Source organism: Bidens hawaiensis, unplaced genomic scaffold (assembly GCF_021521415.1).
Source record: "Bidens hawaiensis isolate Kalapana, Puna unplaced genomic scaffold, B.hawaiensis_p1.1 tig00032455_1, whole genome shotgun sequence".
In the NCBI taxonomy this organism is placed as follows: domain Eukaryota; kingdom Viridiplantae; phylum Streptophyta; class Magnoliopsida; order Asterales; family Asteraceae; genus Bidens; species Bidens hawaiensis.
Genome location: NW_027495534.1, coordinates 218,111 through 234,747, shown reverse-complemented (window position 1 = coordinate 234,747; position 16,637 = coordinate 218,111). Strand labels below are relative to the sequence as shown.

Sequence of the window (16,637 nt, the reverse complement as noted above, 5' to 3'; positions counted from 1 at the left end):
ATTAAACATGGCTCCTTATAACTAAAGCCGAGTAAGATAGTAATTATAATTAACAACAAACTGGTTCACCAGTAGAAACGGAGATTAGCAACCAATGTGTTGTTAGTAGTAATTGCGATTAGCAATAACTTGTGCTCTAAACAGTAAGTGTGCATTAGCGGAAAACTTGTGCGATCAGCAATAACTAAGCAACTGAGTTTCTGTTGAGGGGCTTTTTTGCTGTCAGAAGTTACTATTGATGGTAAACGGATGTCTATAAATAGATGTGTAAATTATGCTAATTCGATCAATAATTTTGGTATTTTAGGCTATAGATGAAACTGTTGAATATTGATCAACTGGAGGTATCTTGAGTGACCAAATCTCATGAGCCTTAAAATAACGATCAATTAAGGAATTTGGGTATGACAACTGGGCCAAATCGCTTATCGGCATTTGTTAGATGATTCGGCTCATAGAAACATGTATGTACACTGGTTATGGCCTTGTAACTCTACTTGTAGCCTAGGCTATGCTCATTTGAAGTTTGAACTTTTTTTTGTCGCGTCTCCCTTTATGTATTTGGTCCAACCAAGAGTCAAAATTTTTGAATAAGCTCCTCATAAGTTTCTCAAAGTCTATGGGAAGGTTATCAAATTTGTCCATCATCTTAAAGTTTTTAATACTTAAATAAAACTACTCGCGCAACCATATGAAAGATAGAACTCGATCTTCTACCCACCTACAGGTTTTGAAGTTTAAAATAACTAACAGCTTAGTGCTCAATTAGCTTGCATTGTTTGAGGAAAACAGGTTGAAAGCTAGGACTGCCAAAACATTTTTCTTCAATTCGGATTAACCCCGACCAATAAGTCAAAGTTGAGATCATTAAAATCTGATAGCCCTTATATTAACATGGAAACATACACACTGGATATGAAATCTTGTCATTATTTTATGTACTTCAGCAAACTATATATACGTACTAACTAGCTTTATTTGGAATTTACATGGAATGCAGCACTATCATTCCTTAGTCATCTATTTCTAATTAGCAATTGATACCAAATATCTGATGAAGGTATCTTAAAGTTTTCTTATAATCTGGAAATCCCAAAAACCAGAAGTTGTAATCGTCCACCGTCACCAACTCTACATACTTGTTAGATGGCTTCTTCAAGTTCATGCTCTCTCCTACTCCTTTTATCTTTCGTAATGGGATCGAAACCTACGTACACAAACAAATTATATGTCAATACGCTAAAAGTCTAATCAAAATTTTCAAAAGAATATATATATATATATATATATATATATATATATATATATATAAGAATTTGGGAGGCTGCATACCTTATACTGGTACTTTAAAACCTCGCCTAGAGTAGAATGCATTTTCAAGGACTTGTTACTGCAAAATCCTACCCTTTTTGTAGAAATGAATAGAATGCCAGCAATTGCACCAGCTGTAGTGTATATGTAGCATTCAGTTGCATGCAACAACTCCTCGCTGTCAATGGTACTGAACCGTTTCCTGAATATTTTCTGCCCGGCTAACTGGAAGGATTTTGGCCCCATAACTCAACTTGTGTTTCACCGTTTTGATTAGTTTGGGTCCTAAACTCACTGGAATTGCATAAGAATAAAGTATTAGATTTAGGAAGAGAAAATATATAAAACGTATCATCACAGAACCAGTGGTAAACCATTACCATAATTTTTAATCAGCGCTGCAAAACTTTCTTTTCCTTGTATGCCGTTGATTTTGGAAGTAGATAAAGGGTAATGAGGTTGATTATAAGGTTTAGACGATAATAATCCTCTTGTCGATATGATTGGAATGCTCATGACAATGTTTGAGAGTCTGTTATCCATGTTTTGAATTGGTGGCCTTGCAGATACTGAAACCTAGCGATGAATTAGTTGATGAGTATTAATGTGTTCTGGATCATGATATTTATAAGCCCATAAAGATGGTGTAGGTTAACAACTTTTGATTGTATGAGTCATCAATGTGTCATTGTTGATGGTGGTTTGAATATCATCATCATCATCATCATCATCGTACTCAGTATATTCCACCAATAGCAATGCTATGGTAGGGTCTGAGGAGGGTAAGATGTAGACAGTCTTACCTCTATCCCATAGGGATAGAGAGGCTGCTTCCGGTGAGACCCCCGGCTCGATAGTAGTTTTGCATCAAGCCTTGGACATAAGGCACATAGCACTCAATCATCAGGGACACCGGCTGATTGGTGCATGTGCCCTTGTCTTTCGGCTATCAACGCCACCACATGATGTCTGATTAACCTTCCGCCACTTTTAACGTTATTTTCACGAGATTAGTAAAATAACGTCAAAATTAGTGCACTTTTACTTTTGCCCACCCGAGGGTTCACACATATATACATTATATGTGCGCACCGCAAGCAGGGCGTACGTGGTTTGAATATGTGGAAGTAAAAGAAAGGCTGATGGAAATAATACACTCATTTTGATATAGGGGCACAATTAAGAAATAACAATGGTTGGTACATCAACCTTTTGTGGTGCATGAGCAAGTTAAGCAAACTGGCATGCAAGAATTGAATGGTCACGAGATTGCCTTTATTTTTCTTTTCAGATTGATGTGTAAAGTGGTTGGAAGGTAGGTTCCTATCAAATAGTTGTTTCTTCATGGTTTTTGATATTATAGTAATTTCTAGATGTTTTATTTTATCTTTCATGACATCCAATAAAAAGGAAAGCTAAGTAAATTTTCATATCCCAGAAGGAAGTATTTTCATTTCAAAAATTCAGTGACTCCGCGAGTTTTTCCATATGCACAACATCATATATAAACGGAATTTTTGGAACTTGTCCACATAGAGGGCGTTTGGTTTGTAGAACGTTTTAAAATTAACAAAATAATTGGTTTGCAAAATTGGTTTGCAAAATTGTTTATATAAAAGATGAAATGCAAATTAAAAGCACCTTTAAGTTGGAGAATAGTAGTCCCCATTGAATCAAAACTCCAATAACATGCTTTAAACGTTGAAGACTGATGTGTATTCAATGGTGACACATCACTACAGATGGCATAAATTGACTACTTTTAGTTGGATGAGTCATTTACATGTCATTGTTATTGTTGCTGGTAGTTGATAGTTGAGACTTCTCTGACAAGTTTTAGTTGGATGAGTCATCCACATGTCATTCTTACTGCTAGTCTACACTTTTCTTGGCCACTGTTTTACCTGCTTGATGGTGCTTCCTACCTCTGTCGTCCATGTTGATGGTCTCTTAAATAAGGTTGATAAGTGACGTCTACTTGAGCTTGTTAAGTGAAGCTCAGTCTCGGGCTAGAACTAGATAATGAGCAAATCTCGGGCTCGAACTCAACTCGATTTAAACCTTTAATGAGTCAATCCAGAGTAGCTCACAAACGACTAAGCTGGCTTACACGCTTAGTCGCAACAGCCAGAAGGTTGATGAATTGATTTGGGATATATTTTAACTTTAATACCTCAAATTAGGCATGTTCAAAACGGTTTGGGACTAGGAACCGGAACCGGTTCCTATATTCAAAACCCCCTTTTAAACCGGTTCCAGGCTCGAACCGGTTAGGGAACCGAACCGGTTCTCCCACCCTCGGACCCCTAACCTATCTAACCGGTTCTTACCGGTTCCTAACCCGGTTCCTGTACCGTAACCGGTTCCAACCGGTTACAGTGTAAAAAAAATTTTTTTTTTTTTCGTTTTTCGTTTGCGATTTGGATTCTAAACTACGATTCGTATTTGTATAACATGAAAAATAAAAAAAACAATTAACATAAAAATAAACAATTAACTTATGAAGAAAAGACAACTACTGAAGATGTTTGCCACTGAAGACAACTACTGAAGGTTGCCACTGAAGACAACTACTGAAGGTTGTCACTGATGACAAGTTGACAACTACTGAAGGTTGCCACTGATGATAACTACTGAAGGTTGCCACTGATGACAACTACTGAAGGTTGCCACTGATCACAACTACTGAAGACCGCCACTGATGAGAAATACTCATCAGTGGGAAAGCTGCCACTGATGAGGAATACTCATCAGTGGGAACAGTCATCAATTGAATCAGTGGGAAAGCTACCACTGATGACAACTACTGAAGGTTGCCACTGATGAGGAATACTCATCAGTGGGAACATTCATCAGTTGCGACTTCTTCCTCGGAATTACTTGTAGAAATGCCTTCTTGTTCGTCGTGCACTCGAACATCAAGTGGTGTTTCATCTTCGAGAGTGGTTACGTGTTGAATACGATCGATTGAGTCCAAGTGATCCTTTAAGCAAATGCACATCTCCACCGACTCCGAATTTAGTCTTGTTCTTCTCACCGATATTACCCTGCCACTAAGAGAAAAAGCGGATTCCGAAGCTAACGTAGAAGCTTGGACGGTTAGTAAATCACGGGCCATGGTGGCAAGAATCGGAAACTCAGTTTCCTTTACCTTCCACCAAGCCAAAACATCAAAAGTGCCATATTCCTCTTCGGATAAACCGGTAGAGTAATCATTTGCACTATACCTTCATAGTTCGCTTGAAGGGGTGTTACCCCTTTGTTTTTTAGCCGTTACGTTGCGAACGGTGTTCATAAGGCTAATCATGGGATCTCGTACTCTAGTAGCACTTGAACTTGATGAAGACCCCCCCGGCATAGGCATGTGTATGTTTGACCCATATTTATTTAAATAAAAGTCATACATAAATTTAAAATTCAAGTTAAAATCATTTTTTGCCTCTGTTGAAAAGTTTGGGTCAACTTCATGCATATCTAAGGCTGAAAAAATTTCGTCTATCACACATTCAACCCCCGTAACATTTAACATTGGGTTTAAAGCGGCGGCGCAAGTAAAAACCGGTGGCAATTCAAGAAAGTATTTTTTTAATTTAAACTTCATTGGTAATATGATGTTTGAAAACATTGGACTTTTATTTTCAAATTCTTTAAGATTGTTAACGATTAAAAATAACTCCGAAAGAACCAAGGGACTTGTCGGATAATACGTTCCCGATAGTTTCGTAGTTGATGTTTTAAAAACTTTAAGAAAAGTCGATAAGTCATTGATAATTTCCCATTTCTCATTTGAAAAGGGGATTGCCAAATCATTCTCGGCAAGACTAGAATAAAACATTTGTAAAGTTTCTCTTTGTTTCAAAGCACTTTGAAACATTATGCAAGTGGAATTCCATCGATGAGGTACATCCCAATTAGCTCCCAAAGCTTTTCTTCCCGTATATTTACAAAATTTTCTATATTCCATTTGTCTTTTTTTACTTTTCTTAAAAACTTCATGTATCATTAGTCTAAAATCGTTTATAACCGATGTAACCTAATCCGAAGCAAGTCCGTCTTGCACGATTAAATTAATGATATGTGCAACACACATTGAGTGAAAAAATACACCATTGCAAATCGGCGTATATTTTAATTTTAATTTATCAACCGCCGATGTATTATTCGACGCGTTATCAAATGTCATTGAAAATATTTTATTTTCTAGTTTATAAGTTTTTATAACATAATCTAAAATTTCAAACAAATTATCTCCCGTATGTGGATACTCAAAGAGTTCGAAAGCAATGGTGCGTTTCATCATTTCCCACGATGACGGGTCTACCCAATGAGCGGTGACACAAAGATAAGATTCGGGTAGACCATGTGGAGCCGACCAAACATCACTAGTTAAGTTTATTCCCGTATTTATATTTTCAAAATATGCAATTAGTACCTCTTTGGCCTTCTTCCACAATTTTAAACAATAACGTTTAAGAGTATGACGACTTACATGAGTGTATTGTGGTTGAAGCGTATCTCGAATCATGGCGGTTAAGCGAGGGTTGTCGAAGTGGCTAAACGGCAAAGCTTCTTGAATCACAAACTTCGCCATACGATCTTGAACTCGATCAATTTGGTATGTAAATATTCCGCCTTCACTATCCATTTGCGTTTGTTGCGAATCGACGTTCTTTTTCAACGCCTTGCAATACGGTTTTTCGATGTGTTTCTTCAAATTTGAATTCGAAAGTGGGTTTAAATAAATCCCACAAAACTTGCACCGAGCCTTCAATGAATGGTCACTCAATTCAACCAAATCCCAATTGCACCAAATCTCTTGATTACGATTATGAGGTACAATACGAACGAAACTTGGTTCGGCGTTGGAACCTTGACCAACCGATGATTGTGAGGCAGCCATAACAACAAATATGAATATAGAAGAAGAGAAAACAAGAGATTAGAGAACTCAAAACATTGTAATAGCGTTTTTTTTGTATTTTTTTGCGTTAGGGTTTGCGTTTTGAGTGTTGTGATGAACCCATGACACCAAATACCTATTTATACTAGTAGTGGGGTGCTTGGGGGAGCCAAAAAACGGCTATTTTTGACCCCAACGGTCAAAAAAACGGCCAAAAAAACGATTTCCAACGGCTATATTGGATCCAACGGCTAGAACCGGTTAGGAACCGGTTCCGGATGGTTCGGTTCCAGAACCGGTTCCGGTTCGGTTCCGGTTCCTACCCGCCCCCACTCAGAAATGCAAGAACCGGTCACGGATCATCGGGTTGAATCAGATAGGGTCCAGTTCCTACAAAAACGGGTAGGAACCGGTTCGGCTCCACCGGTTCGGTTCCAGGAACCGGTTTCGTTGAACATCTCTACCTCAAATTATAAGCCTAGAATAACTTCACCTGACGCGGCCCATTTTAATCCGTATTCAAAATTGCTCATTATAGCCTAAATTTTCACCGGTTACCCTGGACATTACCAGTGGTTAGTCATGGTTCATCACCTCTGAACCATCCAAGTAAGCATAAACAAGACAACTTTAGAACTTAAGAAATAACACACCTGGTGCAGCTTTGATCTTGAATTTGAATCAAGAACCGAAATAAAATATTAAACCACCCTAGAACAGAGAGCACTTTAATCAACAGGTTATAAATACTCATAATATGCACAATAAAATCCACAAAAACAGCCATCAAACAAATTAAAAAGACAGACAAATACCCAAACAACATAAAGAAAACCACAATGGATTTGTATTCAAATCAAGATATCAGGCTCCACTAAACTTCCAGTATAATTCACCTTACAAGATTCAGGAAACCTCAATCCAGCTTCCTCACAATCGGCTTTTGTAATGTTAGGGCACGACCTCACATCAAGGTACTCCAATGACCTGCACGCCTTCAAAACCATGCTTATTCCCAAAACCGTTATCTTTTGACAGTTACTGACTTTCAAAACCTTCAAACGCAAACCGGACCCTTCACTCCCATCCCCTAGTCCCTCAAATGCAGCATCTGTCACCTCTTCACAACAACCAACATCAAGAACCTCTAAACAACTGCATTCTGACAGTATGCAATTTAATGAAGCATCTGAAACATTTATACACCAATCCATTCTTAGAATCCTAAGGGAATGAATAGACACAGCCAGTAATTTTATCGATTTGCTAGATAAATACCAACATCCTCCAATAATTAGGGTTTCAAGATTTTTACAGAATTCGGCCACTGTTAATATAGATTTGTCACCAAGTTCGTAACAATCGAGCAGCTTTAATGTTTTTAAAGAAGTTGAGCAGGCTTCTGCAGCAGTTGAAACTCCAAGATCTCCAACATTAGTGCATTTATTTACATCTAGATGCTTTATGCGTTTACATCCGTTAACTAAAGCAGTGAGTCCAGTGTCTGTGATGTTGATGCAGCCTTGTAAACCTAATACTTCTAAATTATGACAGTTTTTAGAGAGGGATTCTAGAAGCTTGTTGGTAACAAAGCGGCAACCAGCAAGATGTAAGCTTTTTAGGTTATGGCAGCCGTCTGCAACAGCTGACAGCCCCTTATCAGTTAGCTTCCTGCAGTAGGAAACATCTAATGACTGTAGAGATGAAAGACCAGATACAATGGCTACCATTCCAGCATCAGTGATACCTAACAAAACATGAGTGTTATTAAGTAATATGATGTTTCCAGCTTGATTATTAATAAGAATTGTTCCAACAATCCTAAATAGGAAATAGTTTGATTGATCTGAGAATATATTGTATATACCAACGATAAGTACATCTAACACGCAACAAATTTCTGCACCAGCTCAACTAACAAATTAGAAGATCTCATTACACATTATTGAGAATGTAATATTACTTTTCAACAAAAAAAACATTGTTACATTTTCAAAAATTAAAAAAAAAATATATTTTTTAACAAAATAGTGATTTTTCAAGACAAGAAACTTATCTAGAATTCAGAAATAATATATTAAGAAAACTGGAAGGCAAATTACAAACAAAAAAACTGTCCCTTTGGTTTTCTCAAGAAACACCAGAGGTTAGGTAGGATCTACCGAAGCATCAACATTAGAAGCAATAGTCCCCCCACAGTCGCATTAAATATAACATAAACAACTGGCCCTGGTGATTATTTGCAGATAATAGAAATCATAGTTATCAAATGCGCTAGGCTCAAAAAAAGCGAGGGCCTGAAGAAAAAAAGCACACCTGAATAAAAAATTTAAAATATATAATTTATATTAAAAATAATACTATTCTTCAAATAAAAATAAACAAAAGCTGTTATATAACATTTAATTAGTACGAAAAGTTCAAAAATATTCAAGATTAAAATGTAATTCCAGAACTTGAATAACCAAATGTATCTAATTAGTACCAAGGTATTGTTGAATCGGAATGTAAAGTAGCACAAATGAAAAAATAAATAAAAGATATTATATTTATTCCAAAATGATGAGATAGAAGTCCAATTGAATGAATTAAGACCAGACCTTTGCAGTTTGAGGAGACAGAGGCCGGTAGCAATAACGGACAAATCATAATCGGTGACACCGGGATAAAAGGAAGCGGATTGGGAAAGATCGAGATCCTTCAAGCGAGTGAAGCGTGCAACCATCTTACGTGTGGGCCGGCACGAGCACAGAGCTTCTTCCGCTCGGTGCTCTGGAGATAGAGCCTTCGCTTGCACACCAGGCCGAATACCTCCTTGTCTTTATCCGTCTCCAGTTTACATAAAACAGCTCGAAGCTCGTCATCTCTCAATCGTTCGTTGATGCACCCTGTTGTTGTCATGCCGATGATGATGATGATGATGATTTTATCAATTTGGGGTTGGAAACCCTAATTTTGTTTTATTATTTGAAGTGTTGTGACATGGGGCAACGATAGACTGATAACGATGGATCAATGCTCATACCACATGCTTCCTTTTCTACTTTTATAACTCTATGAAACTGGATTATGATCGATTTTGGTTAAGGTTGAGACTGGTTTCTTGATTAACTTATGATTGGTTTCGGTTCGAGTTTTTATCCGGTTAACCGGTTTGGAACCTGAAGAAACACGGATCTACTCTCCACGGATGGGTCCTAGATCCGATGAGTCCACATGGTAGGATACGATTATTGCCAATACGATATGAATACAATTCCCAAAGTCCAGTGACGTGAATCCTGCAAAACTGAACACCGTGAGCTCGTTACGGGAAGGACAAGGTGGGGGGTCTTCCCGTAACCACCCTCCGGCGTGAGAATAAGTACCGTTCTATTGAGAGAGTACAGTGATCGTGGATGTGAATGAATATGAATATCTCATGCAGGTTGACAAGATATTTATAGCCGAAGGGTATGGGAAGATGATTGGGCCAGCTGTCCCTTTGGAAGATGCTCTTCTAACCGCCTGGACACGTGTCTTCATATTACTGGTCTAGCTCATACGTTGCATGTGCATGTATAACAACCCGGACACGTGTCTCCTTATGATAGGGCGATGAACAACCATGGCCATGTGCACGGTTATAACAACCTGGACAGGTGTTCTTCCATAATTGGCTGATACATCACGTATTACTTAAGAGAGCATCTTGGTAAATCTTCTAAAGTGTTATCACACGCTAACAGCTATCTCGGGGCATTACCTCGTAGCTATTTACGCGGACGAGCTTTCTGTCCTGCGGACAACTTTTGAGGGTGCCAGGATGCTTCCACATGCCTTGTGAGGATGTTTCTTCCGCCCATGGTTATGCGGATGACTTGGATGCCCCGCGGGTGCCTTATGAGGTACTTCTGGTTAACCCGCGGGTGTTACTTATGGGTATTTGGGTCATTTTGGTACCCTACCTCTATAAGTCCCCCAGTCCAGTGTTTCTTCCGTGTGAAGTATTTTATGCAGGTGAAATTCTGGACTTAATCGTGGATTTGGGGATTTTTGACTTTGCAAGTTGGTGAGAAATATCTTTTGTTGTTGTGGATAATCATGAAAAAAGACAAGTTGACCACTCGCAGGCGCGTGTGCAGGTGACAGGACGTTTTTTACGGCTGTTACTTTACCCGACTGTACAACGTTTTCCCTTTTTCAAATTTCCCGCGTGACGTGGCGATGTGTTATTGAACGGTTTTTTCTCTCTCTATTGTTCGCATCCCATCGCATTAATTGCAGTGTGTATAAATAGAGGAAGTTAACTTCTTTTTGAAGTTTTATCGCTCTTGAATTCTCAATACGAGCTTGCTTTTTCCTTCTGAATCCTTCAATCTTTCTTTGATTCCTTTGAACAAAATCATATATTATTACCAAGTGTTTTAAATGGCGCCTTCTCAATCTGAGGTCGATGAGATAGAGGTTTGTTGGGACCGAGAGGAATACCAGAAGCTTGTTACAACTTATGGTATCCCACCGGAGTGTGGACCGGAGTTCCCCTCTGCTGGTTCAATAGCCAGTTTTCCTCCTCCAGGAAAGATGGCTTTATATGCCGATTACTTTGACCACGGGAATTTCCGGCTTTCTGTCACGAAATTCTTTCAACGAGTGGTCAAGGCGTTTGGGATTCACTTATCTCAAATCCCTCCTCGTGTCGTCATGCGAATTCGCCACTTCGAGTTTGTATGTATGGCACATGACCTAGTTCCCCGGTTGGACCGATTTGTTGTATTCTACAAGATGGCCAACCGAAATGGATGGTACACTTGTCATAGCTTGCCCGATAGAGTTATCGGTAGCGTAACCGAGGACACTTCCAAGGATTGGAAGAAAAAATTCTTTTGGATCTCCGAGGACGTGGTGCCCGAGGCCATGACTCGTCGTTCTCCGAACGATGCTCTTATTGATATTACACCAGCAGCTCATGAGAAGCGTGACTGGTTTCGCAAGCTTACTACTCCGCCAACTTTTATGCGGGCACTTCCTGAGGAAGCTCTTGTGTGGGCAGGCATGAGCCGTTTATGGCCTTCTCCTTTCATGGAGCCTGTTTTTATTGGGCTAGACGGCCGTAAGTTTAAATATCTTGTTCTTATACTCTTCCATGTTTGAGTATTTATTGCTAACGTTTGTAGTTGTTTTCAGGTTTTGGATCAACGTTGAACGCCCTAATTGATGGCAAGAGCTGTGTGGGTAAGGCTATCCGTGACGTAAAGGATGCGCCTATCCTTGAGAGGACTGCTCAACATTTCCTCTTTCCTGTCAAAGTGCCTGCCGAACCGATTGTCTCGGAGGATATCTTTGAAACAGGTGCGTACATTCTAAACCCTCCTCCTCTTAATGTGCTGACCTCCGACGGGATGATCGTCATTCTAAGTGATGATTCTGCCCTCCTTGAGGGGGAAAGCTCAGATGATGCTTCTGAAGTTTCATCTGTCTCGCATTTGTTGGCAGAACTTTACCGGAAGAGGTCTCTCCGTGCATCGCAGGCGAGTGACGCGGGTACTAGCGCTGCGGACGCCGAGAAGGGGCCAAAAATGATGAAGCGTCGGACACATCGTCCAAGGAAACCACTACCACCCAACCTTGCGGAGCGATTAGGGACGGTGACTTGTGAGTTCTTGCTTGTTAATGTTTGTCAACCATAGTAATGAGATCTGACTATGGTGTTCTTACGCAGATCCGTCCATTGCTAAAGGACGCACATTTGGTAAGCTGTCAACACCGACACCAAATGTTGAGAAGCAACCGTCGCCTCCTCCGGAGAAGGAGGCGGTCAAGCCTGTTACCCCTCCTGTTGAAATGACTGTGGAGGGGTCTAATGTTCAACCAATGACTACCGGGTCATTGGATTATCTTTTCCAAGGTGGGGATGCCACTGGTTCTCAGCATGAGAACCTTGAAGTCACTGTGGAGGGCTTTAGGGCTGATGAACCTCCTCCTCAATTCAATCCTACTTCTTCGCCCTTTGCATCGGGCGGGGAAGATGTTCTTTTTTGGACCATCTGTCCATGAGGCTGGAGGGGGTTCCTCGCAATGCGGGTTTCATCAGTCTTCCTCCACTCCTGTTCGTCTTGGGACTTCCAGTTCCCAGTATTTTGAGAACATTCAGTTGGGGGGAGACTATGATTTGTTCGTCCCGTCTTGGGACATTGTCAACGGGTCTCGGGTTTCTAATCCCAAGACCTGTATAAGTTTCGTTGAGCATTGTATGCCGCCTGCTAAAATGACATATCAACGAACTCGCTCCCGCCAGGAACTACATACTGATCTGGCTATTTCCTTGACTAACAGCTTAGCCTGTAGTCAGGAAATCTTGCGGGAGTGGCGATCAATGGGCGGGAAGCTTGGTGCGGTTTATGAGGCCTTGAAAGTTGCGGAGAAAGAAGCCGAGGATCACCGTAAAGCAGCGAGTGCAGCTAGGTGGAAACAATCTGACGCCGAAGTTGCACTCCAAAAATAGAAAGAGCGGAATGCTGATGCTGCTAAACGGTGGAAAGAGGCCTGTGAAAGGTCTAATGCCACCCTTGAAGCTTCTCGAGCTGAAACTCAAAGGAAAAAGGACGAATTGGTGAAGGCACAGGATGAAGTGTCTCAACAAAACGCCCGGATCCAAGAACTCGAAGAAGCTTTGAGATTGCAAGGGGAACAGACTGAAATGAAAGACAAGACTATTGTCAAAATGCAGTCTGCATACGACTCCCTTTTGCAGTCTCAGACTGAAGCTAGAGACCACGCCTCTACCGAGTTGCAAGAACATCGTGGCAGGGGGAAAGCGCTAAGCGGGAGAGGCAATACTTCCTCAATCGTGGTCTTGACTCGGTAAGTTCCTCTTGGATGCTGCTTAACTTTTGTCTACTTTATTTTATGATGTTTAACAAACTTCGTTTATAGGTCATCCGTCATATTAAGAGAAGTACAGAGCTTACTGATTGCTTTGTGAGACGACTGCTTCAGAAGGGGTTGGCTGGGTGAAAGGCTTCAATGAAGGGTTGGCATTTGCCCAGTCCGGACAACCTATTGAGAGCCATCCCATTCACGGACTTGACGCGGAGCAAGAACTTGGTATGCGGGTCCAAGAATATGATGGTCTGACCTTTCCGCTACAACATATGCTTCCAGAGTTTGCCTTGTCTGAAGATGCCGAATCTGATGATGACGAATCTGATGACGACAAGTCGGATGATGACAAGGCGGAAGATGCCGCCCAGAATGCTCTGGAAGACACGACGCCTCAGAACCCATAGGATAGGCGTTAAAACTTGAACTTGTAATTTTCTTTTCATGTTTTTTGTAATCACTATTTTGAATATTAATGAAAATAACTTGATGTTGATAATATCTTTGTAAGATATCTTTTCTTTCTGAATTTTGTTCTTGTGTAAATTGGATAGTATCGGTGACGTGGAGGAGAGATGATTTTAGGCGGTGGCTGACAAGACGTGTAAAACGCCTATTTGACAGCCTGTAAACGCTTTTTCGAATCTCCCGCCTAACGTGTCAGTCGTTCTGTGGTCCATTTTTTCTCTTTCTTTTGTCAGTCAGACGGTCGCATTAATTGCGATGAGTATAAATGGGCCTTGATGTCTTCAACCATTCTTATCACTTACATATTTTTGCTTTCATTCATATCAGAGAACTTTGCTTTCCTATATCCGCCTTGTATTACTCGATTCCAATGGCTGCCCCGAAGAAAAATCCCCCCGCTATTAATGATGTCGGATGCGACATTAAAGAGAAGGACTTTGAAGATGTTAAAAATGTATATGGTTTTCCACCAGAGTGGGAAGCCGAACGTCTGTCTAAAGGAGCCATTGCGACGGCGCCCCCGGCGAAGAAAATGGTCGTTTATGTGGACCACTTCACCACCGGGAACTTCTGGTTACCCGTGACTAAGTTCGTGCAGTCGGTCCTGACGTGTTACGGGATTCACTTGTCCCAGGTTCATCCTTTTGGAATTCTTAGAATTCGACACTTCGAATTCTGTTGCGAAGCACACAACTATGATCCCTCTGTCGGGATGTTCGTCGCACTCTACAAGATGACCTATCGTGAAGGCTGGTATGGTTTCGCCACCACCGGCAAAGGAACTATTGGCTTTGAATGGCTTCGTAGTATTCATGGGTGGAAGACAAAATTCTTTTGGATCCGTGAGGATGTTATCCCGTTTGCCATGACTTATCGAAAGCCAAAGGACAAATTGCCGGAACTCCCTGCTTCCGAATATGAAGGTCGTGCCTGGTTTCTTACTTTAACAAAGACTCCGACGCCCATGCGTCCCATTCATGAGGGAGCGATGGTTCATGCCCATATGAGTCGTTTGTGGCCGTTTCCTACCTTGGAGCCTTACTATGAGAATTCTGATGGGAGTAAGTGTTTATTTGTAATATTCTGGTTTTCCAGTTTACTTTCTTTAACGTTCTTCGACTGCAGATGAAGGTGCGATCCTTTCCACTCTTGTGGACAAGATGGGAGGCATGATGGTTCTCCATCCTATTACTCAGCATGATGTACCATTTTTGGAACGTACGCGGAATAACTTCGTTTTCTCCATTATTCTTACTACGTACCCTCTTGTCTCCGAGGCGCTGTTCGCACAAGGTGAGGAGTTTGTCACCAAGTGTGAAGGTATTTTTCAACCTCAACCTATAACCGCCGTTACTTCGAGCGGGGTGATAATGCTCCTCTATTCTAGCGAAGAGTCGTCACTCTGTGAGGAAGGGTTAACGATTGGTGCTACTAACCCTTCACCTTCGACTGTAGGTTTGACTCGTAGGCAGGATTTGAAAACCACCGCCGACCCAACGATAGGCGAGGAAGGTGGTCCTCAATCCGTTGAGGGAGAACCTCCGTTTACAGATGCCAATATCCCCAAGGCTGCTGGCAAATGGAAAGCACAGCCTTCCGATGCGGCGCCTAAGAAGAAGAAAAAGAAGAAGGAAAAGGTCGCAATCCCGGACTTGGGGTCTCGTCTTCGAGAGATTTCCGCCCAAGACGTTTCTAAAGGTAAGTCTTGATCCCTTAAGGTTATAATTGAGCTCGTTACTTCCTGGGAACTTAGTAAGTTTTTCTTTTTGGAATTTTCAGGCTTGAAGGATTCACGTCCTCTGACTCCTCCCACTTCACCACCAAACACTGTTCAAGATCTGATTAACTTATCGGACACTTCTCCTCCCAAGGAGAAGGAGGTCGATGAGTTCGAGGAGCTTCCCATATCTCCACCCCGTCACGAGTATCATTTCCGGGATCAGCGTGGAGTTAGTGTTTTTAAATATGGGAAACGGGCGTCTTCATCTCAAGCGGAGGAGGATACTGCTCCGCATCGTCCTCGGTGGTCTCTTCACCGGAATTCATTATTAAGCAATGCGGACGTTTGTCATGAATATCTCCAGGAGAGTCTCCCTCCCGCTGAGAAGGAACGACAACGACACCGCATCCGCCAGGAGCTGCTGTATTCGAACTCTTATCATGTGGCGAATGCTGTCTCCACCAACCAAGAAATATGCCGGGATTGTTTGGCTTTGAATGAGGAGCTAGAGGAAACTGAGCGAAACTTGCTCGGCGCCAAGAAAGAAGCCCTTAAGACGTTAACTGACGCCCAAGATAGCCATCGGGCCATGGAGGCGGCGAAAACCGAACAACTTGCTGCTGAGGAAGCTAAAGCTGCTCTCCAGAAACAGCTGGATGACCAAGCTGAGCTGATAAAGATTTTTCAAGCTGACTCAGCAGCCAAGGACAAGCGCTTGTCTGACCTTAATGCTAAGAGTCGAGACCAAGCCTTGGAGTGTGCTGCACATAAGATGGAACTTATCCGGTCTCAGGCGGATAAGAAATGGCTTCTGTCAACAGCGTTTCCCAAGGTACCCAGTTTTTTTTTATTAACATAATGTGTTTGTTTGTACTCACACGTGGTTGTTTGACTTAACAGGTTATCACTGATATCCGGAATAGCGACGATCTTGGGAATTTTGTTGCGGTGCTTCTCCGTGAGTCCGAGCAAGCTGGCCGCCAAATGGGCTTTGAGGAAGGATATGAGTTTGGTTCAGCGTCCCGGCTTCCAGAGGAATATGTGTTGGCCGGTAAGGACACTGCCTCCATCCTTGTTGAGAAAACCAAGGAGTTTGATACCTTGAAGTTCTCCCTTTCTGACCACATATCGGAGCTTGCGGGCAAGGAAGATGCCATAGATCGATTGAAAGAACTATTGGATCTTGATGAGGAGGAAGACGAAGAAGCTGACACTACTGCGGAAGATGAGGATGTCGCTCCGTAAATACATGTCTTTGTTGTAACTTTTTTTTTACTTGTAATCTCTTTTGACTATGAATAAGAAGTCTTTGTGTTCCTTCCGGTGCACTTTGTCTTATGTACTATAACATAAGTGTATGTCCGGAACTTCGTTTTT

The 16,637-nt window shown here is 41.4% G+C and overlaps 1 protein-coding gene and 1 pseudogene across 1 annotated transcript in view; both read right to left on the bottom strand.

Annotated features, from left to right (window-relative positions):
* Positions 1–1,030: 1,030 nt before the first annotated feature.
* On the bottom strand, positions 1,031–1,854 carry LOC143583566 (GEM-like protein 7; annotated as a pseudogene).
* A 5,097-nt stretch (positions 1,855–6,951) lies between these two features.
* The window catches only part of LOC143583565 (uncharacterized), a 168,648-nt gene continuing 158,962 nt past the window's right edge, over positions 6,952–16,637 (bottom strand). Inside the window, exon 2 of the mRNA XM_077065845.1 lies at positions 6,952–7,958. Within this exon, the coding sequence (XP_076921960.1) occupies positions 7,063–7,941 (879 nt within the window). The 5' untranslated portion in view covers positions 7,942–7,958 and the 3' untranslated portion in view covers positions 6,952–7,062. The remainder of the gene's footprint in view (positions 7,959–16,637) is intronic.